The 24,694-nt window shown below is 51.0% G+C and overlaps 1 protein-coding gene across 1 annotated transcript in view; it reads right to left on the reverse strand.

Moving 5' to 3' along the window:
• Positions 1-6,355: 6,355 nt before the first annotated feature.
• The window catches only part of slc44a4 (solute carrier family 44 member 4), a 156,872-nt gene continuing 138,533 nt past the window's right edge, over positions 6,356-24,694 (reverse strand). The window contains exon 22 of the mRNA XM_059971111.1: positions 6,356-7,288. Coding sequence (XP_059827094.1) covers positions 7,176-7,288 — 113 coding nt within the window. The 3' untranslated portion in view covers positions 6,356-7,175. The remainder of the gene's footprint in view (positions 7,289-24,694) is intronic.

The raw sequence follows: 24,694 nt of genomic DNA on the forward strand, positions 1-24,694 counted from the left end.
CATGCTGACTTGGCCAATCCTGTTACTGTTATCCAAATGTGCCGTTATTTCATCTTTTATGATTGACTCCAGCATCTTTCCCACCACTGATGTCAGGCTAACTGGTCTATAATTCCCCCTTTTCTCTCTCTCCCTCCTTTCTTAAAAAGTGGGACCAGATTAGCTATCCTCCAATCCTCAGGAGCTGATCCTGAATCTATAGAACATTGGAAAATGATTACCAATGCATCAACAGTTTCTAGAACCACCTCTTTAAGTACCCTGGGACGCAGACCATCAGGCCCTGAGGATTTATCAGCCTTCAGTCCCATCAATCTACCCGACATCATTTTCTGCCTAATGTGAGTATCCTTCAGTTCCTCCATTACCCTAGGTCCTCTGGCCACTATTACATCTGGAAGATTGTTTGTGTCTTCCCTAGTGAAGACAGATCCAAAGTACCTGTTCAACTCGTCTGCCATTTCCTTGTTCTCCATAATAAATTCACCCATTTCTGCCTTCAAGGGCCTAACTTTGGTCTTAACTAATCTTTTCCTCTTCACATACCTAAAGAAGCTTTTACTATCCTCCTTTATATTCCTGGCTAGCTTACCTTCATACCTTATCTTTTTCCCCCATATTGCCTTTTTAGTTATCTTCTGTCGCTCTTTAAAAGTTTCCCAATCCTCTGGCTTCCCGCTCATCTATGCTATGTTATACTTCTCTTTTATTTTTATACTGTCCTTTACTTCCCTTGTCAGCCACGGTCGCCCCCTACTCCCCTTAGAATCTTTCTTCCTCTTTGGAATGAACTGATCCTGCACCTTCTGTATTATTCCCAGAAATACCCGCCATTGTTGTTCCACTGCCATTCTGGCTAGGGTATCCTTCCAGTCAACTTTGGCCAGTTCCTCCCTTGTGGCTCCATAGTCCCCTTTGTTCAACTGTAATACTGACACTTCCAATTTTCCCTTCTCCCTCTCGAATTGTAGATTAAAACTTATCATAATATGATCACTACCTCCTAATGGCTTCTTTACCTTGAGTTCCCTTATCAAATCTGGTTCATTACACAACACGAGATCCAGAATTGCCTTCTCCCTGGTAGGCTCCAGTACAAGCTGCTCTAAGAATCCATCTCAGAAGCTCTCCACAAACTCCCTTTCTTGGGGTCCAGTACTGACCTGATTTTCCCAGTCTACCTGCATGTTGAAATAGCCCATGACAACTGTAGCGTTACCTTTATGACATGCTAATTTTAGCTCTTGATTCAACTTGCACCCTATATCCAGACCACTATTTGTGGGCCTGTAGATAACTCCCATTGGGTTCTTTTTGCCCTTACAATTTCTCAGTTCTATCCATACTGACTCCACATCTCCTGATTCTATGTCACCCCTCTCAAGGGATTGAACTTCATTCCTCACCAGCAGAGCCACCCCACTCCCTCTGCCCACCTGTCTGTCCTTTCGATAGGACGTATACCCTTGAATATTCATTTCCCAGCCCTGGTCCTCTTGCAGCCATGTCTCTGTTATTTCTACAACATCATACTTGCCAATTTCCAACTGAGCCTCAAGCTCATCCACTTTATTTCTTATACTTTGGGCATTTATATATAATACTTTTAATCCATTACTCCCCTCGTTTCTCACATTCGTCCCTATTGCACTTGGCCATACTTTCCGATCCCTTCCTGAGCTTTCTGCCCCGTCAATTCTCTTGTCTTTCTTAACTCTTCTTATTCTCTCTTTTCCTTTAATTCCATCCTTATATTTCCAGTTTGTCTCCTCCCCGCCTCCCCCCCCCCAACTTATTAGTTTAAACATACCCCTGTAGCAGTGGCAAACCTGCCTGCCAGAATGCTGGTCCCCCGCCTGTTAAGGTGCAACCCGTCCCTTTTGTACAATTCATCCCTACCCCAAAACAGATCCCAGTGGTCCAAGAATCTGAAACCCTGCTTCCTGCACCAGCTCCTCAGCCACACATTCAGATCCCTTATCTCCCTGTTCCTGCCCTCTCCAGCACGAGGAACTGGAAGAACACCATCCTTAAATCCCGTCTGTGGCTGCAGAAACCCCTTTTCTGTACCTCTCACTATGGAGTCCCTTTCTACCACGGCTCTGCCTGTCGTTTGTTTCCTCTGCTTTGCTTCAGTGCCGATTTTTAACTTGCAGACCTGTCCGCCTCGAAGACTGGCAGTGTCTTCTGTCCCAACAGCTTCAAAGAGGGTGAACCTGTTTTCAAGTGGCACATCCCCCGGGGTCTCCTATACCTTCAGCTCCCATCCCTTTCTCATCGTTGCTCCCATTCTTTCCACCGGTATCTTCGGAGTAACAATCTCACTGTAGGTCCTGTCCAGAAAACTCGTTTTCCCAGATGAACCTGAGGTCATCCAGTTGCCCCTCCGGTGCCCCAACACGTTCCTTCAGGAGCTGAACCTGGACACACTTTTCACAGTTGTAGCAGCCGGAGTCACCGTCAGTGTCCCTGACCTCCCACATCAGGCAAGCATCACACTGAATCTGTCATTTCTTCACCACCTCTCACCCTCCCCACTGTCTCCTCCCTCAGCCTCCTCGCCGAAGACTCTCGAGCCAAAGACGCCCACTTTCCTCACAAGGCCGTTCCCCGAGTCAAAGCCTCAAAGCTCCACTCCTTTACTGGCCCACTCACTCACTGGCGTGGTGGGGTTGATGGCGGGGTTTAAATCGGAGCACCAGAACAGTTAGTGGAGAGGATGTGGAGACAGATGTTGGTCAGACCTCAGACAAAGTTGGAAGCCAAAAGTTTGAGCATGGTGCTGCTGGAGTTCTGAGCTGTACACATTTCAATGCAAGAGGTCTGGTGGGAAAGGCGGGCGAGCTCGGGGCATGGATCAACACCTGGAATCATAACGTCCAGGCACGAGTAAGACTTGGTTGCTGGAGGGTCAGAGCTGGCAGTTAATTATTCTGGGGTTCAGTTGTTTTAGACGTGACACAGAGGGAGGGGGAAAAGGAGGAACGGTGGCATTTCTAGTCCAACTCTCATTGACCTGCACCTGGTCCATAGCCCATCCATACTCCAACCATCGTTTAGATGTTGAAACTGAGCTTGCATGGACCATTTGTATTGGAAGCTCATTCCACACTCAGTGTGAAATGAGTGAAGAAGTCTCCCCTCATGTTTCCCTTAAATTTTTCACCTTTCACCCTTAACCCCTGACCTCTGGTTGTAGTCCCACCCAATCTCAGTGGAAAAGCCTGCTTGCATTTACCTCTCACAGGCCCTCAGTCAGAACAGAAACCATCTCCTACCACTCCCTGGCTTCTCCCACAAAGCAAAAGTCTGACCCGATTTACTACCTCCTCCTGGATGCTGAGTGATTGAACCTGACCACACCTTCCTGACAAGGGATTATATAAATGCATATTCTGCATAGTTGTATTCTATATGGGTTTGTATGGGCAAGGGCTGGGCATCAGGACATGCTGTGAGTGACTGTACTGTGTTTTTAGCACCCTGACCCTGTAGTAACACTGTCTCATTTGCCTGTGTTCATGAGAACTCATGTATTATCAAATGAGAATTGAACTCGAATTGAATTTAGAGGAACAACTCTGTAGATTGGCTCAAGATTCGGAGGAGTAAACTTGGGACGGAGATGAGGAGGAACGGCTTTTCCCACGGAGTGGTGAATCTGTGGAATTCTCTGCCCAGGGAAGCAGTGGATCTACCTTAGTCAAGATATTTAAGACCAAGTTGAATAGGTTTTTGCATAGTGGGGGAATTAAGGTTTCTGGGGAAAAGGCAGGTAGGTGGAGATGAGACCGTGGCCAGATCAGCCATGGTCTTATTGAATGGTAGAGCAGGCTCAATGGGCCAGATGGCCGACTCATCCTATTCTTAAAGAGAGGGGGAGGGGGGTAAAGAGAGAGAGATAGGGGCAGTGGGAGAGGTGGGGAAGTGTGGAGAGGGGGAAAGGGGAGAAGGTTGGAGAGGGAGAAGTGGGAGAGGTGAAGGGGGGAGTGTGGGGGAATGGTACAGAAGGGGAGAGTGGAGGGGGAGAGTGGGAGAAGGGGGGAGGAAGAGGGGGAAGGGTGACAGTGGGAGAAATGAGAGGGGAAATGGAGGGAGAGATGAGAGGGAGAGGGGAAAGGGCAGATTCGGAGGGAAGGGGAGAGGGGAAAGGGCAGAGTCAGGGGGAAGGGGGAGAGGGGAAGGGCAGAGTCGAAGGGGAGGGGGAAGGGGCAGAGTCGGAGGGAAGGGGGAGAGGGGAAAGGGCAGAGGCAGAGGGAAGGGGAGAGGGGAAAGGGCAGAGTCGGAAGGAAGGAGAGAGGGGAAAGGGCAAAGTCGGAGGGAAGGGGGAGAGGTGGGTAAAGTGCAGCTAGGGGGCGAGGGGGAGATGTGCATGTTAAAATCTATCATGACTATCAAAACAGTGCCCTGTTGACACGCCTTTTCGATTTCCTGTATATAACTGTCGTCAGGGTCCTAATACCCTTGTAGAGGTGGTAGAGGGGTCGTGGAAGGTGAGAGGTGTGGGGAGAGGGGGTAGAGGGGTCGTGGAGGTGTAGGGAGAGGGGAAGAGAGAGTTGGGGTGCTGGTGGGGGAGTGGGGGTAAGAGTGGGAAAGAGGGAAAAGGGTGATAGGTAGGGAGGAGCTGGTGGGGAGAAAGGGGGCGAGGGAAAGGTGGTGAGAAATGGCAAGAGCAGTTGAGGGAGTGAGGTAAGAGGGGGTATGAAGAGGTGTGCAGAAACAGGGGATAGAGTAGGGAGACGGGTGATTAGTGGGCAGTGGTGGGAGAGAGTAGGAGGAAGTGTACAGGGGAGAGGAGAAGAGGTGTGGAGAGAGGGTGAAATGAGTGAGGGGTAGAGAGGAAGAAGGGATGAGAGAGGAGGGGTGAGTGGGGCAAAGGTGAGAGAAGGGGATGGGGAAAGAGGGAAGAGAGGAGTGAGAGGTTGGAAGAGCTGGGAGGGAGGTGAGAGGTAGGGAAAGGGAAAGAGAGGTGAGGAGAGTGGAGAGAGGGCAAAGTGGCCGAGATGGGAAGAGAAGGCATAAAAGGGAGAGTGTGGCGAAAGAGGTGAGAAGATGGGGACAGAGGGGTGATGTGGGTAAAGTGGCTGAGAGAATTGGAAAGGAGGGGAGAGACTGGGAAAGGGAGGGAGGGAGGGAGTGGGGAATGGGGTGAGGTGGGTAGAGAGGTCGAGGGAAGGGGGTAGACAGGGAGAATGTGGGAAAGGTGAGGGGTAGTTGACGGGTAGGGGAGAGAGCAGGGGAGGTGGGAAGAGCGAAATGGGACATTGTAGGGGAGAGGGCACGAGTGGGAGAGAGTGGGGGAGAGATGTGTTGAGGGATGGGACAGTGGTGGGCAGAGAGGTAGAGGGGCAGAAAGGGCATGAAGGGGTGAGGGACAGTTTGGGGGGGAGAGAGGGTGGTTAGAGAAGTGGAGAGAGTGGTGGGGGGGAGGAAGGCAGAGGGTGTAGAGGAGGAGAGTGAGGGGAGAGAGGGGGTGAGGGAGGGACTGGCTTCTGGTTTAAGATGGTGCCTGTGAATTTCAGCAACATCTGATTGATGACTAATGAAACTAGGAAAACAGCTAAACACTTTGCTAATCACTCTTTTTCTGGCAAATGATCATCGTAAACAGTAGTCTGTAACTTCCCTTTGGGCTTGCAGGCAATTTGTTGTGGCGGAACTGAGGCAAGGCAGGGCGAGGCCACGGGCCCATCGCCAAGAGCGATCGGTTCAAGTGCTGGCCGAATCGGTAAGATCCGGCACAGGCTGAATCGAGGCGACTGGCCCCAGGCCCCAGGGCATGTGGAAGTGATGATCCTGCTGTTTTGGACTGTGCTGAATCGGAAAGATCCAGCACAGGCTGAATCGAGGCAGCTGGCCCCAGGCCCCAGGGCGTCTGGAAGCGATGATCCTGCTGTTTTGGAATGTGCTGAATCGGTAAGATCGGGTACAGGCTGAATCGAGGCAGCTGGCCCCAGGCCCCAGGGCGTCTGGAAGCGATGATCCTGCTGTTTTGGAATGTGCTGAATCGGTAAGATCCGGCACAGGCTGAATCGAGGCAGCTGGCCCCAGGCCCCAGGGCGTCTGGAAGCGATGATCCTGCTGTTTTGGAATGTGCTGAATCGGTAAGATCGGGTACAGGCTGAATCGAGGCAGCTGGCCCCAGGCCCCAGGGCGTCTGGAAGCGATGATCCTGCTGTTTTGGAATGTGCTGAATCGGTAAGATCGGGTACAGGCTGAATCGAGGCGACTGGCCCCAGGCCCCAGAGTTTATCTTGGCAACTGAACCCAATGTTTTGTCAACCATTTAAGCAGCAGACAAAATTGGAAAGGCACCATCTTGAGCTAAAGGTTAAGCAGACTTCAAAGACAAGTATTCCTGAGTATCATCCCATTGGGATAGATTTAATGATTAAAAATGTAAATAGTGTCATTTAATTTAAAATCCAGTACATCTATTATCACATTCATTTTTCTTTTTTGAAATAACATCAGTTTAAAGGCACAAATCACGAAAAGTGCAATATTCCCCCTTCACCCACCACTCCCCGTCTATTCAGGGCTCATTGAGACCAGTCTGGACTGAAGGCTTCACAGACCCCTTCCCACATGGTCAATAAGGTGCAGCGGGGTGTCCCAAGGTACTGGGCAGGGTAGGGGGTAAGATGGAAGTGCGTGGCCAATTTTGGAAATTCCCCAGACACTTCCTTCAGCTCGACCGTGGTTGGTCCCAAGCCCAGTTTGAGAGAGCAGGAGGATTGGACATGGGGCCAGCAACCCCATCCCGTAAAAACCAAGATACCCCAAAGACTTCATCCGTGGAAGAGGAAGGGAAGGGGTACTCTTGGAGTCAACTTGGAAGACTGGATCAGGACAGAGGACTCCGGCGAGCTGCTATCAACAGCCTTTGCCCCAATAGGGGTGATGGGGCAGTTTCATATTCTACAGACTGGATTGCAAACGAGAAATGGGTGCGCTTCATCTGTACAAAGTTACTCAGTCTCACCAGGTCAGTGTGCAACATGGACATGGGGTGGGGGGGTGGGGGGGAGGGAGAATTCTATCAGAAAACGTATCCATAAGTACCTCCTGCCCCTTTCTTCCCCCTCCCCCCGAAAGGCTGAGGCAGTCACCGGCTAATTGCTCTGTGTGTAATTTCTTAAATGTGGGGGTGGTAAGAGGGTTGGGGGGGGGGGTTATTTCTTCTCCTCCTTCGGGGCCTTGTTCTTCTTGTTCAAGATCTTCATCAGGGCTTTGGACATGTAGTACGGTCTCTCTGGAGAGCCGTCGTTCCGCTCGAGGTCTTCCACTGTGGGCGAAGAGAAAAGCAGAGAGAGACGTCAGTGCTGAAGGGTCACCCCTTCTGGGAGAGTGAGACCAGGATGAATGTCCTACCCTGGCTTGTTCTCCCAAAGTGCAACACTTCAATTCCATCTCCCATCTACAGCCCTGCTCCAGATCTTTGCAAGCTTTCATAGACTGTTTATCCAGGAGTGGGTGGGTGCAGGTGCGAGATTCCTAGCCAGGATTTGGGACTGAAACGCAGAGACACATTGCCATGCAATGGGGCAAGAGGGGTTGGGAATCCCTCCTCGCAAGCTGTGATCAATGTTGGCTCCAGTGCGACTGAGGGATGTGACATCCCTCTCTTAATGAAAGAGAGGAAGGGAGTTGGTGTGAGGGCCCAATGTTATTGAAACCTGTCAAATATTGTAAGGCCTTGACAGAGTGGATGTTGAGAGGATGTTTCCTATAGAGGGGGGAGTCCAGGACCAGAGGAACCAGCCTCAGAATAGAGAGACGTCCATTTGGAACAGAAATTCCTTTAGCCAGAGGGTGGTGAGTGTGTGGAATTCATAGTCACAGACAGCTGAGGAGGCCAAGTCACTGGGTAGATTTATAGACAATAAGTGCAGAAGTAGACCACTCGGCCCTTCCAGCCTGCACCGCCATTCTGAGATCATGGCTGATCATCTACTATCAATGCCCGGTTCCTGCCTTGTCCCCATATCCCTTGATTCCCCTATCCATCAGATATCTATCTAGCTCCTTCTTGAAAGCATCCAGAGAATTGGCCTCCACTGCCTTCCGAGGCAGTGCATTCCAGACACCCACAACTCTCTGGGAGAAGAAGTTTCTCCTTAACTCTGTCCTAAATGACCTACCCCTTATTCTCAAACCATGCCCTCTGGTATTGGACTCTCCCAGCATCTGGAACATATTTCCTGCCTCTATCTTGTCCAATCCCTTAATAATCTTATAAGTTGCAATCAGATCCCCTCTCAACCTCCTTAATTCCAGCGTGTACAAGCCCAGTCTCTCTAACCTCTCTGCGTAAGACAGTCCTGACATCCCAGGAATTAACCTTGTGAATCTACGCTGCACTTCCTCTACAGCCAGGATGTCCTTCCTTAACCCTGGAGACCAAAACTGCACACAATACTTCAGGTGTGGTCTCACCAGGGCTCTGTACAAATGCAAAAGGATTTCCTTGCTCTTGTACTCAATTCCCTTTGTAATAAAGGCCAACATTCCATTTGCCCTCTTCACTGTCTGTTGCACTTGCTCATTCACCTTCAGTGACTGATGAACAAGGACTCCTAGATCTCTTTGTATTTCTCCCTTACCCAACTCTACACCATTCAGATAATAATCTGCCTTCCTGTTCTTACTCCCAAAGTGGATAACCTCGCACTTATTCACATTAAATGTCATCTGCCAAGTGTCTGCCCACTCACCCAGCCTATCCAAGTCACCCTGAATTCTCCTAACATCCTCATCACATGTCACACTGCCACCCAGCTTAGTATCATCAGCAAACTTGCTGATGTTATTCTCAATGCCTTCACCTAAATCGTTGATGTAAATCGTAAACAGCTGTGGTCCCAATACCGAGCCCTGTGGCACCCCACTAGTCACCACCTACCATTCCGAGAAACTCCCATTCACCACTACCCTTTGCTTTCTATCTGCCAACCAGTTTTCTATCCATGTCAATATCTTCCCCCCAATGCCATGAGCTCTGATTTTACCCACCAATCTCCTATGTGGGACCTTATCAAATGCCTTCTGAAGATCGAGGTACACTACATCCACTGGATCTCCCTTGTCTAACTTCCTGGTTTCATCGTCGAAAAACTCCAATAGATTAGTCAAGCATGATTTGCCCTTGGTAAATCCATGCTGGCTCGGCCCAATCCTATCACTGCTATCTAGATATGCCACTATTTCATCTTTAATAGTGGACTCTAGCATCTTCCCCACTACTGATGTTAGGCTTACAGGACGATAGTTCTCCATTTTCTCCCTCCCTCCTTTCTTAAAAAGTGGGATAACATTAGCCATTCTCCAATCCTCAGGAACTGATCCTGAATCTAAGGAACATTGGAAAATGATTACCAGTGCATCCGCAATTTCCGGGGCCACCTCCATTCTAGGTTGCAGACCATCTGGACCTGGGGATTTGTCAGCCTTCAGACCCATCAGTCTACTCATCACCATTTCCTTCCTAATGTCAATCTGTTTCATTTCCTCTGTTACCCTATGTCCTTGGCCCATCCATACATCTGGGAGATTGCTTGTGTCTTCCCTAGAGAAGACAGATCTAAAGTACTTATTAAATTCTTCTGCCATTTCTCTGTTTCCCATAACAATTTCACTCAATTCATTCTTCAAGGGCCCAACATTGTTCTTAACTAACTTCTTTCTCTTCACATACCTAAAAAAGCTTTTGCTATCCTCCTTTATATCCCTGGCTAGCTTGCGTTCGTAACTCATTTTTTCTCCCCGTATTCCCCGTATTTTTAGTTAAGTTCTGTTGGTCCTTAAAAATTTCCCAATCATCTGTCCACCCATTCACCTTAGCTCTGTCATATTTCCTTTTTTTTTAATGCTATGCTATCTCCGACTTCCTTTGTCATCCACTGTGGCCCCTTTACCCCCTTTGAATCCTTCCTTCTCCAGGAGATGAACTGATTTTGCACCTTGTGCATTATTCCCAAGAATCCCTGCCATTGCTGTTCCACTGTCTTTTCTGCTAGGATATCTGTCCAGTTAACTTTGGCCAACTCCTCTCTCATGGCTCCATAGTCTCCTTTGTTCAACTGCAACACTGACACCTCCAATCTGCCCTTATCCTTCTCAAATTGCAGATAAAAACTTATCATATTGTGGTCACTACCTCTTAATGGCTCCTTTACTTCAAGATCGCTTATCAAATCCAGTTTAATACACAAGACTAAATCCAGAATAGCCTTGTCCCTGGTCAGCTCTCGTACAAGCTGTTCCAAGAATGCGTCCCGTAGGCACTCTACAAACTCCCTATCCTGGGGTCCAGCTCCAACCTGATTCTCCCAGTTCGCCTGCATGTTGAAATCCCCCATAACTACTGCGACATTACCTTTGCCACATGCCAATGTTAACTCCCTATTCAACTTGCACCCAATATCCATGCTACTGTTTGGTGGCCTGTAGACAACACCCATAAGGGTCCTTTTGCCCTTACTGTTCCTCAATTCTATCCACACAGACTCCACTTCTCCTGATCCCATGTCCCCCCCTTGCAAAGGACTGAATCTCATTCCTCACCAACAGAGCCATCCCACCCCTCTGCCCACATTTCTGTCCCTACGATAGCACGTATACCCTTGTACATTCATTTCCCAGGTCTGATCTCCCTGCAGCCATGTCTCTGTTATCCCAACAACATCATAGTTATCCATTCGCACCTGGGCTTCAAGCTCATCCGCCTTATTTCTGACACTTCGTGCATTCAGATATAGAATTTTTAGCCCATTTCTCCTCTCTCTGTTTAAATCGCTGCCTATTGTGCTTAACCCAGCTCCCCGAACTCCATTCGGGCTATATGCCCCTTGAATTTTGTTGTCCTTTCCAAATTTACTTATTCTTTCAGCACATTTAACTCCATGTTCCGTCTGACCATCCCTCTGTACATGTGTCCTCCTTATCACTTGTTCCGCCTCACCTTTCTCTACTACACACTTAATATTCTGGAACCGTGTCGTCCCCACCTGTCCTTTATTCTTCCTCTCGCTATCCTCTCTCACATTCTGGATCCCCGCTCCCTGCAAATTTAGTTTAAACCCCCCTGAGAAGCACTAGCAAACTTCCCTGCAAGAATGTTAGTATCACTCCAGTTCAGGTGTAAACCGTCCCTTCGGAACATATAAACCATATAACCATATAACAATCACAAACAGGCCATCTCGGCCCTCCTAGTCCGTGCCGAACTCTTAATCTCACCTAGTCCCACCTACCTGCACTCAGCCCATAACCCTCCACTCCTTTCCTGTCCATATACCTATCCAATTTTACCTTAAATGACACAACTGAACTGGCCTCTACTACTTCTACAGGAAGCTCATTCCACACAGCTATCACTCTCTGAGTAAAGAAATACCCCCTCGTGTTTCCCTTAAACTTCTGCCCCCTAACTCTCAAATCATGTCCTCTCGTTTGAATCTCCCCTACTCTCAATGGAAACAGCCTATTCACGTCAACTCTATCTATCCCTCTCAAAATTTTAAATACCTCGATCAAATCCCCCCTCAACCTTCTACGCTCAAATGAATAGAGACCGAACTTGTTCAACCTTTCTCTGTAACTTAAATGCTGAAACCCAGGTAACATCCTAGTAAATCGTCTGTGCACTCTCTCTAATTTATTGATATCTTTCCTATAATTCGGTGACCAGAACTGTACACAATATTCCAAATTTGGCCTTACCAATGCCTTGTACAATTTTAACATTACATCCCAACTTCTGTACTCAATGCTTTGATTTATAAAGGCCAGCGTTCCAAAAGCCCTCTTCACCACCCTATCTACATGAGACTCCACCTTCAGAGAACTATGCACTGTTATTCCTCGATCTCTCTGTTCCTCTGCATTCCTCGATGCCCTACCATTTACCCTGTATGTTCTATTTGGATTATTCCTGCCAAAATGTAGAACCTCAAATCTCTCAGCATTGAACTCCATCTGCCAACATTCAGCCCATTCTTCTAACCGGCATAAATCTCCTTGCAAGCTTTGAAAACCCACCTCATTATCCACAACACCTCCTACCTTAGTATCATCGGCATACTTACTAATCCAATTTACCACCCCATCATCTAGATCATTTATGTATATTACAAACAACATTGGGCCCAAAACAGATCCCTGAGGCACCCCGCTAGTCATCGGCCTCCATCCCAATAAACAATTATCCACCACTACTCTCTGGCATCTCCCATCTCGCCACTGTTGAATCCATTTTATTACTCCAGCATTAATACCTAACAACTGAACCTTCTTAACTAACCTTCCATGTGGAACTTTGTCAAAGGCTTTGCTGAAGTCCATATAGACTACATCCACTGCCTTACCCTCGTCAACATTCCTCGTAACTTCTTCAAAAAATTCAATAAGGTTTGTCAAACATGACCTTCCAGGCACAAATCCATGCTGGCTACTTCTAATCAGATCCTGTCTATCCAGATAATTATTAATACTATCTCTAAGAATACTTTCCATTAATTTACCCACCACTGATGTCAAACTGATAGGTCTATAATTGCTAGGCTTACTTCTAGAACCTTTTTTAAACAATGGAACCACATGAGCAATACGCCAATCCTCCGGCACAATCCCCGTTTCTAATGTCATCTTAAAGATCTCCGTCAGAGCTCCTGCTATTTCTACACAAACTTCCCTCAAGGTCCTGGGGAATATCCTGTCAGGACCCTGAGATTTATCCACTTTTAAATTTCTTAAAAGGGCCAGTACTTCCACCTCTTTAATTGTCATAGGTTCCATAACTTCCTTACTTGTTTCCCACACCTTACACAATTCAATATCCTTCTCCTTAGTGAATACCGAAGAGAAGAAATCGTTCAAAATCTCTCCCATCTCCCACGGCTCCACACATAGCTGACCACTCTGATTCTCTAAGGGGCCAATTTTATCCCTCACTATCCTCTTGCTTTTAATATAACTGTAGAAACCTTTCAGATTTACTTTCACCTTATTTGCCAAACCAACCTCGTATCTTCTTTTAGCTTTTCTAATCTCTTTCTTAAGATTCCTTTTACATTCTTTATATTCCTCGAGCAATTCCTTTACTCCATGCTGCCTATATCTATTGTAGACATCCCTCTTTTTCCGAACCAAATTTCTAATATCCCTTGAAAACCATGGTGCTTTCAAACCTTTAACCTTTCCTTTCAACCTAACAGGAACAGAAAGATTCTGTACCCTCATAATTTCACCCTTAAATGACCTCCATTTCTCTATTACATCCTTACCATAAAACAACTTGACCCAATCCACTCTCTCTAAATCCCTTCGCATCTCCTCAAAGTTAGCCTTTCTCCAATCAAAAATCTCAACTCTAGGTCCTGTCCTGTCCTTCTCCATAATTATATTGAAGCTAATGCTATTGTGATCACTGGACCCGAAGTGCTCCCCAACACATACATCTGTCAGCTGACCTGTCGCATTCCCTAACAGGAGATCCAACACTGCCCCATCTCTAGTTGGTACTTCTATGTATTGTTGCAAAAAACTATCCTGCACACATTTCACAAACTCTAAACCATCCAGCCCTTTTACAGAATGAGCTTCCCAGTCTACGTGTGGAAAATTAAAATCTCCCACAATCACCACCTTGTGTTTACTACAAATATCTGCTATCTCCTTACACATTTGCTCTTCCAACTCACACTCCCCATTAGGTGGCCTATAATACACTCCTATCAGTGTTACTACACATGTCCTATTTCTCAATTCCACCCAAATGGCCTCCCCAGAGGAGCTCTCTAATCTATCCTTCCAAAGCACCGCCATAAGATTTTCTCGGACAAGCAATGCAACACCTCCTCCTCTGGCCCCTCCTACTCTATCACACCTGAAGCAACTAAATCCAGGAATATTTAGTTGCCAATCACACCCTTCCTGCAACCGTGTTTCACTAATAGCTACAACATCATAATTCCAGGTATCAATCCACGCTTTAAGCTCATCCACCTTTCTTACAATGATCCTAGCATTAAAATAAATGCATTTAAGATACTCTCCACCTCCTCCTCTCTTTTCATCCCTAACAATGCATTCAAATTTATTATCCTTTTCTTTCTTCTCCCCTACATCTTCGGGCTGAGCGCATCCCTTCTCCATCACCTGCCTTTCCTCCCTCACACACTGTCTCTTTACTTGCTCTACTGGTGAACTAACCTCCTCTCCCATAGTTTCCTCAAATTGATTCCCGCCCCCCCCATCTTACTAGTTTAAAGTCTGCCCTGTAGTCCTAGCAAACCTCCCCACTAGGATATTGGTCCCCCCAGGATTCAAGTGTAACCCGTCCTTCTTGAACAGGTCACGCCTGCCCCAGAAGAGGTCCCAATGATCCAGAAACTTGAATCCCTGCCCCCTGCTCCAATCCCACAGCCACGCATTCATCCTCCACCTAATCAGATCCCACCTTCCCTGGAACAAAGCCCAATTATCTAAAAACCTGAAGCCCTCCCTCCTGCACCATCCTCTCAGCCACGTAATAATCTGTATAATCCTTCTGTTCCTTGCCTCACTCGCACGTGGCTCAGGTAGCAATCCTGAGATTGTTACCCTGGAGGCCCTGCTCTTCAGCTTCGCACCTAACTCCCTGAACACACTACTCAGTGAGGTTGAGTTTAAAGTGGAGGTTGTTAGGTTCTTGGTTAGTAAGGACATCAAAGATTACAGGGAGAAGGCAGGAGAATGGGGTTGAGAGGGAAAATAAATCAGCCATGATGGACTAGAAGGGATGGGCAGAATGGTGTAATTGTGCTTTATGTCTTGTTGGCTAACAGCCTCCCCCATCCTTGTCTGGGGGGGTGAATGATGGCTTCCTTCCTCACATTGGGACAGAGACTATGTTTTCACTGGAGAATGAGGTGTGTGTCAATTGGGATAAATTTCTTCCTCAGAGGATGGTTTATAAGATTAAAACCAATTTTACGCATCACAGGTACATTGAACATACAGTGAAATGCATTGAAATGCAATTCTTGTGTTGCCATGCCTCCTGCACCCATCCGCCACTTCCGAACCTTGATCCGTACAGCTTCGGAATGTGGGAGGAAACGGAAGGACCCCAGGTGGTCGGGGGAAACCTACAGGCGGGGGCACGATTCGAACTGCAATTGGTGATTGGTGGCATTGTGGAGCGATTGAGCCACCACCATGATGCCTCACATTCCCCTGGGTCCTGGACACACTGGGAATGGGACGGGAGGAGATGCCTCACATTCCCCTGGGTCCTGGACACACTGGGAATGGGACAGGAGGAGTTGTTGTTCACATTCCCCTGGGACCAGGCCACACTGGGAATGGGACGGGAGGAGATGCCTCACATTCCCCTGGGTCCTGGACACACTGGGAATGGGACGGGAGGAGTTGTTGTTCACATTCCCCTGGGACCAGGCCACACTGGGAATGGGACGGGAGGAGTTGTTCACATTCCCCTGGGACCAGGCCACACTGGGAATGGGACGGGAGGAGTTGTTCACATTCCCCTGGGACCAGGCCACACTGGGAATGGGATGGGAGGAGATGCCTCACATTCCCCTGGGTCCTGGACACACTGGGAATGGGACGGGAGGAGTTGTTGTTCACATTCCCCTGGGACCAGGCCACACTGGGAATGGGACGGGAGGAGTTGTTCACATTCCCGTGGGTCCTGGCCACACTGGGAATGGGACGGGAGGAGTTGTTGATCACATTCCCCTGGGACCAGGCCACACTGGGAATGGGACGGGAGGAGTTGTTCACATTCCCGTGGGACCAGGCCACACTGGGAATGGGACGGGAGGAGATGCCTCACATTCCCCTGGGTCCTGGACACACTGGGAATGGGACGGGAGGAGTTGTTGTTCACATTCCCCTGGGACCAGGCCACACTGGGAATGGGACGGGAGGAGTTGTTCACATTCCCCTGGGACCAGGCCACACTGGGAATGGGACGGGAGGAGTTGTTGTTCACATTCCCCTGGGACCAGGCCACACTGGGAATGGGATGGGAGGAGATGCCTCACATTCCCCTGGGACCTGGACACACTGGGAATGGGACGGGAGGAGTTGTTGTTCACATTCCCCTGGGACCAGGCCACACTGGGAATGGGACGGGAGGAGTTGTTCACATTCCCGTGGGTCCTGGCCACACTGGGAATGGGACGGGAGGAGATGTTGTTCACATTCCCCTGGGACCAGGCCACACTGGGAATGGGATGGGAGGAGTTGTTCACATTCCCGTGGGTCCTGGCCACACTGGGAATGGGACGGGAGGAGTTGTTGTTCACATTCCCCTGGGTCCTGGACACACTGGGAATGGGACGGGAGGAGTTGTTCACATTCCCGTGGGTCCAGGCCACACTGGGAATGGGACGGGAGGAGTTGTTCACATTCCCCTGGGACCAGGCCACACTGGGAATGGGACAGGAGGAGTTGTTGTTCACATTCCCCTGGGACCAGGCCACACTGGGAATGGGACGGGAGGAGTTGTTCACATTCCCCTGGGACCAGGCCACACTGGGAATGGGACGGGAGGAGTTGTTCACATTCCCCTGGGTCCTGGCCACACTGGGAATGGGACGGGAGGAGATGTTGTTCACATTCCCCTGGGACCAGGCCACACTGGGAATGGGACGGGAGGAGTTGTTCACATTCCCGTGGGTCCTGGACACACTGGGAATGGGACGGGAGGAGTTGTTGTTCACATTCCCCTGGGACCAGGCCACACTGGGAATGGGACGGGAGGAGTTGTTCACATTCCCCTGGGACCAGGCCACACTGGGAATGGGACGGGAGGAGTTGTTCACATTCCCGTGGGTCCTGGCCACACTGGGAATGGGACGGGAGGAGATGTTGTTCACATTCCCCTGGGACCAGGCCACACTGGGAATGGGATGGGAGGAGTTGTTCACATTCCCGTGGGTCCTGGCCACACTGGGAATGGGATGGGAGGAGTTGTTCACATTCCCGTGGGTCCAGGCCACACTGGGAATGGGATGGGAGGAGATGCCTCACATTCCCCTGGGTCCTGGCCACACTGGGAATGGGATGGGAGGAGATGCCTCACATTCCCCTGGGACCAGGCCACACTGGGAATGGGACGGGAGAAGTTGTTCACATTCCCGTGGGTCCTGGCCACACTGGGAATGGGATGGGAGGAGTTGTTCACATTCCCCTGGGTCCTGGCCACACTGGGAATGGGATGGGAGGAGATGTGTTCACATTCCCCTGGGTCCTGGCCACACTGGGAATGGGACGGGAGGAGCTGTTCACATTCCCCTGGGTCCTGGCCACACTGGGAATGGGATGGGAGGAGATGTGTTCACATTCCCGTGGGTCCTGGCCACACTGGGAATGGGATAGGAGGAGATGTGTTCACATTCCCCTGGGTCCTGGCCACACTGGGAATGGGATGGGAGGAGTTGCCTCACATTCCCCTGGGACCAGGCCACACTGGGAATGGGACGGGAGAAGTTGTTCACATTCCCGTGGGTCCTGGCCACACTGGGAATGGGATGGGAGGAGTTGTTCACATTCCCGTGGGTCCTGGCCACACTGGGAATGGGATGGGTGGAGATGCCTCACATTCCCCTGGGTCCTGGCCACACTGGGAATGGGATGGGAGGGGTTGTTGTTCACATTCCCGTGGGTCCTGGCCACACTGGGAATGGGACGGGAGGAGTTGTTGTTCACATTCCCCTGGGTCCTGGCCACACTGGGAATGGGACGGGAGGAGTTGTTGTTCACATTCCCGTGGGTCCTGGCCACACTGGGAATGGGGCGGGAGGAGTTGTTGTTCACATTCCCGTGGGTCCTGGCCACACTGGGAACGGGACAGGAGGAGATGTTCACATTCCCGTGGGTCCTGGCCACACTGGGAATGGGACGGGAGGAGATGTTGTTCACATTCCCGTGGGTCCTGGCCACTCTGGGAATGGGATGGGAGGAGATGCCTCACATTCCCCTGGGTCCTGGCCACACTGGGAATGGGACGGGAGGAGTTGTTGTTCACATTCCCGTGGGTCCTGGCCACACTGGGAATGGGACAGGAGGAGTTGTTGTTCACATTCCTCTGGGTCCTGGCCACACTGGGAATGGGATGGGAGGAGATGCCTCACATTCCCCTGGGTCCTGGCCACACTGGGAATGGGATGGGAGGAGTTGTTGTTCACATTCCTCTGGGACCAGGCCACACTGGGAATGGGACGGGAGGAGTTGTTGTTCACATTCCTCTGGGTCCTGGCCACACTGGGAATGGGATGGGAGGAGATGCCTCACATTCCCGTGGGTCCTGGCCACACTGGGAATGGGACGGGAGGAGTTGTTGTTCACATTCCCCTGGGTCCTGGCCACACTGGGAATGGGACGGGAGGAATTGTTGTTCACATTCCTGTGGGTCCTGGCCACACTGGGAATGGGGCGGGAGGAGTTGTTGTTCACATTCCCGAGGGTCCTGGCCACACTGGGAACGGGACAGGAGGAGATGTTCACATTCCCGTGGGTCCTGGCCACACTGGGAATGGGACGGGAGGAGATGTTGTTCACATTCCCGTGGGTCCTGGCCACACTGGGAATGGGATGGGAGGAGATGCCTCACATTCCCCTGGGTCCTGGCCACACTGGGAATGGGACGGGAGGAGTTGTTGTTCACATTCCCGTGGGTCCTGGCCACACTGGGAATGGGACAGGAGGAGTTGTTGTTCACATTCCTCTGGGTCCTGGCCACACTGGGAATGGGATGGGAGGAGATGCCTCACATTCCCCTGGGTCCTGGCCACACTGGGAATGGGATGGGAGGAGTTGTTGTTCACATTCCTCTGGGACCAGGCCACACTGGGAATGGGACGGGAGGAGTTGTTGTTCACATTCCTCTGGGTCCTGGCCACACTGGGAATGGGATGGGAGGAGATGCCTCACATTCCCCTGGGTCCTGGCCACACTGGGAATGGGACGGGAGGAGTTGTTCACATTCCCCTGGGTCCTGGCCACACTGGGAATGGGACGGGAGGAGTTGTTCACATTCCCCTGGGTCCTGGCCACATTGGGAATGGGACGGGAGGAGATGTTGTTCACATTCCCGTGGGTCCTGGCCTCACTGGGAATGGGACGGGAGGAGATGTTGTTCACATTCCCGTGGGTCCTGGCCACACTGGGAATGGGATGGGAGGAGATCCCTCACATTCCCCTGGGTCCTGGCCACACTGGGAATGGGACAGGAGGAGTTGCCTCACATTCCTGTGGGTTCTGGCCACACTGGGAATGGGACAGGAGGAGATGTTGTTCACATTCCCGTGGGTCCTGGCCACACTGGGAATGGGATGGGAGGAGTTGTTGTTCACATTCCCGTGGGTCCTGGCCACACTGGGAATGGGACGGGAGGAGTTGTTGTTCACATTCCCGTGGGTCCTGGCCACACTGGGAATGGGATGGCAGGAGTTGTTCACATTCCCGTGGGTCCTGGCCACACTGGGAATGGGATGGGAGGAGTTGTTCACATTCCCGTGGGTCCAGGCCACACTGGGAATGGGATGGGAGGAGATGCCTCACATTCCCCTGGGTCCTGGCCACACTGGGAATGGGATGGGAGGAGATGCCTCACATTCCCCTGGGACCAGGCCACACTGGGAATGGGACGGGAGAAGTTGTTCACATTCCCGTGGGTCCTGGCCACACTGGGAATGGGATGTGAGGAGTTGTGTTCACATTCCCCTGGGTCCTGGCCACACTGGGAATGGGACGGGAGGAGCTGTTCACATTCCCGTGGGTCCTGGCCACACTGGGAATGGGACAGGAGGAGTTGTTCACATTCCCCTGGGTCCTGGCCAGACTGGGAATGGGACGGGAGGAGTTTCTATTCACATTCCCGTGGGTCCTGGCCACACTGGGAATGGGACGGGAGGAGTTGTTCACATTCCCGTCGGTCCTGGCCACACTGGGAATGGGACGGGAGGAGATACTGTTCACATTCCCCTGTGTCCTGGCCACACTGGGAATGGGACAGGAGGAGTTTCTGTTCACATTCCCTTGGGTCCTGGCCACACTGGGAATGGGACGGGAGGAGCTGTTCACATTCCCCTGGGTCCTGGCCACACTGGGAATGGGACGGGAGGAGTTGTTGTTCACATTCCCGTGGGTCCTGGCCACACTGGGAATGGGACAGGAGGAGTTGTTGTTCACATTCCTCTGGGTCCTGGCCACACTGGGAATGGGATGGGAGGAGATGCCTCACATTCCCCTGGGTCCTGGCCACACTGGGAATGGGATGGGAGGAGTTGTTGTTCACATTCCTCTGGGACCAGGCCACACTGGGAATGGGACGGGAGGAGTTGTTGTTCACATTCCTCTGGGTCCTGGCCACACTGGGAATGGGACGGGAGGAGTTGTTGTTCACATTCCCCTGGGTCCTGGCCACACTGGGAATGGGACGGGAGGAATTGTTGTTCACATTCCCGTGGGTCCTGGCCACACTGGGAATGGGGCGGGAGGAGTTGTTGTTCACATTCCCGTGGGTCCTGGCCACACTGGGAACGGGACAGGAGGAGATGTTCACATTCCCGTGGGTCCTGGCCACACTGGGAATGGGACGGGAGGAGATGTTGTTCACATTCCCGTGGGTCCTGGCCACACTGGGAATGGGATGGGAGGAGATGCCTCACATTCCCCTGGGTCCTGGCCACACTGGGAATGGGACGGGAGGAGTTGTTGTTCACATTCCCGTGGGTCCTGGCCACACTGGGAATGGGACAGGAGGAGTTGTTGTTCACATTCCTCTGGGTCCTGGCCACACTGGGAATGGGATGGGAGGAGATGCCTCACATTCCCCTGGGTCCTGGCCACACTGGGAATGGGATGGGAGGAGTTGTTGTTCACATTCCTCTGGGACCAGGCCACACTGGGAATGGGACGGGAGGAGTTGTTGTTCACATTCCTCTGGGTCCTGGCCACACTGGGAATGGGATGGGAGGAGATGCCTCACATTCCCCTGGGTCCTGGCCACACTGGGAATGGGACGGGAGGAGTTGTTCACATTCCCCTGTGTCCTGGCCACATTGGGAATGGGACGGGAGGAGATGTTGTTCACATTCCCGTGGGTCCTGGCCTCACTGGGAATGGGACGGGAGGAGATGTTGTTCACATTCCCGTGGGTCCTGGCCACACTGGGAATGGGATGGGAGGAGATGCCTCACATTCCCCTGGGTCCTGGCCACACTGGGAATGGGACAGGAGGAGTTGCCTCACATTCCTGTGGGTTCTGGCCACACTGGGAACGGGACAGGAGGAGATGTTGTTCACATTCCCGTGGGTCCTGGCCACACTGGGAATGGGATGGGAGGAGTTGTTGTTCACATTCCCGTGGGTCCTGGCCACACTGGGAATAGGACGGGAGGTGTTCACATTCCTGTGGGTCCTGGCCACACTGGGAATGGGATGGGAGGAGATGCCTCACATTCCCGTGGGTCCTGGCCACACTGGGAATGGGATGGGAGGAGTTGTTGTTCACATTCCCTTGGGTCCTGGCCACACAGGGAATGGGACAGGAGGAGTTGTTCACATTTCCGCGGGTCCTGGCCACACTGGGAATGGGACAGGAGGAGTCGTTATTCACATTCCCGTGGGTCCTGGCCACACTGGGAATGGGATGGGAGGAGATGCCTCACATTCCCCTGGGACCAGGCCACACTGGGAATGGGACGGGAGGAGTTGTTGTTCACATTCCCGTGGATCCTGGCCACACTGGGAATGGGATGGGAGGAGTTGTTGTTCACATTCCCGTGGGTCCTGGCCACACAGGGAATGGGACAGGAGGAGTTGTTCACATTCCCGTGGGTCCTGGCCACACTGGGAATGGGACAGGAGGAGTTGTTCACATTCCCCTGGGTCCTGGCCAGACTGGGAATGGGACGGGAGGAGTTTCTATTCACATTCCCGTGGGTCCTGGCCACACTGGGAATGGGACGGGAGGAGTTGTTCACATTCCCGTCGGTCCTGGCCACACTGGGAATGGGACGGGAGGAGATACTGTTCACATTCCCCTGTGTCCTGGCCACACTGGGAATGGGACAGGAGGAGTTTCTGTTCACATTCCCTTGGGTCCTTGGCCACACTGGGAATGGGACAGGAGGAGTCTCTGTTCACATTCCCGTGGGTCCTGGCCACTCTGGGAATGGGACAGGAGGAGTTGTTCACATTCCCTTGGGTCCTGGCCCCACTGGGAATGGGACAGGAGGAGTTGTTCACAATCCCGTGGGTCCTGGCCACACTGGGAATGGGACAGAAGGAGTTGTTCACATTCCCCTGGGTCCTGGCCACACTGGGAATGGGACAGGAGGAGTTGTTGTTCACATTCCCCTGGGTCCTGGCCACACTGGGAACGGGACGGGAGTGGTTGCTGGATGAAAGACATGGGAAGGGTCATGAGAGATGCAGAGGGTGAGGAACTGTCCTGAGCAGAGAGACCCTCTCTTCCCCCAAAACAGGTTGCACTGCAGTCTGGGTTTGGGGGTTGAGGGGTTTCAAATTGTGTACCAGGTGTTGCGATTGACAAGTCACACCAGTGTACAGTGAGTGTTGTGGCCCTGGTGAGAGCTGTGGATAAGAGGGACATACAGAACATGGGTCCTTGAGCATGGAGTCACAGGCTGACAGGATGAAGAAAGACCATCAGTCTCGTCAGTGAGTAGAGGAATTGGATGTTGGGGTCCTTCCTGTTGTTACTGGCCCTTTTCCAGCACCTTCCTCTGTATGCACCCTTGATGGTGGCTAGGCTGGTGCTGGAGATGCGTTGGGTAGTTTTGACCACCATTGTCCAGCCTTCCTGTCTGCAGAGTCCGTAGCAAGCAGTGATGCTCTGTACTGCACCCCTGTACTGTGCCACACACCTCCATCCATATCATTTCCTGTCAGTCACTTCATGTACAGACACCCCTGTGGAACGTCGTGTGCACTGTGCCACACACCTCCATCCATATCATTTCCTGTCAGTCACTTCATGTACAACCACCCCTGTGGAACGTCGTGTGCACTGTGCCACACACCTCCATCCATATCATTTCCTGTCAGTCACTTCATGTACAGACACCCCTGTGGAACGTCGTGTGCACTGTGCCACACACCTCCATCCATATCATTTCCTGTCAGTCACTTCATGTACAACCACCCCTGTGCCTCGTGTCAATCAATCTATGTATATCAGCTGTCTTACGTATTGATATTTATTGTGTCTTTTTGTACTGTTTCAGTTCCAGGGTAACAGTTATTTCATTCTTCTTCACACGCGTGTACTGGGAATGACGTTGAACAATCTGGGATGTGCACAAGGTGTTAGTGAATTGCATCTGGAGGATAGTTTTGGTCGGCAGCCATTCAGCTGGGAGGGGTGCAGAGAAGATTTAGGAGAACGTTCGAGGATGTGAGAATCTGAATTAGAGAGGGACGGTGGGCTGGAAAGATGACCTCACAGAGGTGGATAACATCCTGAGTGGGGTAGGTAGGTAACTGTACTGTCTCCTTCGCAGTAAAAGGGAACCGAAGACTGGAGGATACAAAGAGAGCCTTTGGCACTCAGGCCTTCATAAATCAAAGTATTGAGTACTGGAGTTCGGATGTTATGTTGAAATTGTATAAATGGCTGCCGAGGCCTAATTTGAAGTATTTTGTGCAGTTCTGTCCACCTACCTGCAGGACATATATCAGTAAGATGGACAAAGTGAGGAGAACATTTACGAGAATGTTTCCAGGGTTACAGGGAACGGTTGAATAGCTACCCCAGAGAGAAAGGAAATGAGTGAGATTTAGTGGAGGGATACTGAAAAGATGAGGAATGGGTATGAGTGCTGGGGTGGTGATACCAAAGGTACTCTGTCCCTCTGCTACCCTTCGGCAAGGTGTAAACCCTGCTTAACCCCGGAACAGGGTCATGTGAAGGAATGGGAGCACGAGGGAGATGGTTGTATGAGCAGCCGGTGCATATCACGACCAGGTTGTGCAACCACTGACACCAGGCAGACAGTCTCTGAAGGGTATTGGTAATGGCTGGGGTCACCCGTCTTGTAAAGGCACTGCCCAGAAGAAGGCAATAGCAAACCGCTTCTGTAGAACAGTCATGTTCACGACACAGGGTGGACCACGTCATACAATATAGGAGGATCATGAGGATTAGGGTCAATGCAAGCAGCATTTCCCACTGAGGGTGCGTGAAGCTAGACCTAAAGGTCATGCGTTAAGGGTGAAATGTTAAAGCGGTACATGACAGGGAACTTCTTCACTCAGACGGTGGTGAGTGTGGAACGAGCTCTGGATGGAACTGGTGGATGCAAGATCGATTTCAACATTTCAGAGAAATTTGGATATGTACATGGATGGGAAAGATATGGAGGACTATGGTCTGTGCAGGCGGATAGGGCTAACAGACTGAGAGTTTGGCTTGGACTCAATGGACCAAAGACATGTTTCTGTTCTATGACACTATCTAGTTATGAAAAAGATGAAGTGATATTAATTAATTCATAGGTAAAAGATTTAAAACGACCAGAGGACAAATTCTACACCCAGACCATGCAATCTGGCACAAGATGTGATGGGTGCAGGTACATTAACAACATTATCGGGTATTGTGGAGGTACGTGGATAGTCGAAGGTGTAGTACAATGTTATTGGGGAGGTACGT

The sequence above is a fragment of the Hypanus sabinus genome, chromosome 5 (genome assembly GCF_030144855.1).
Source record: "Hypanus sabinus isolate sHypSab1 chromosome 5, sHypSab1.hap1, whole genome shotgun sequence".
Classification (NCBI taxonomy): domain Eukaryota; kingdom Metazoa; phylum Chordata; class Chondrichthyes; order Myliobatiformes; family Dasyatidae; genus Hypanus; species Hypanus sabinus.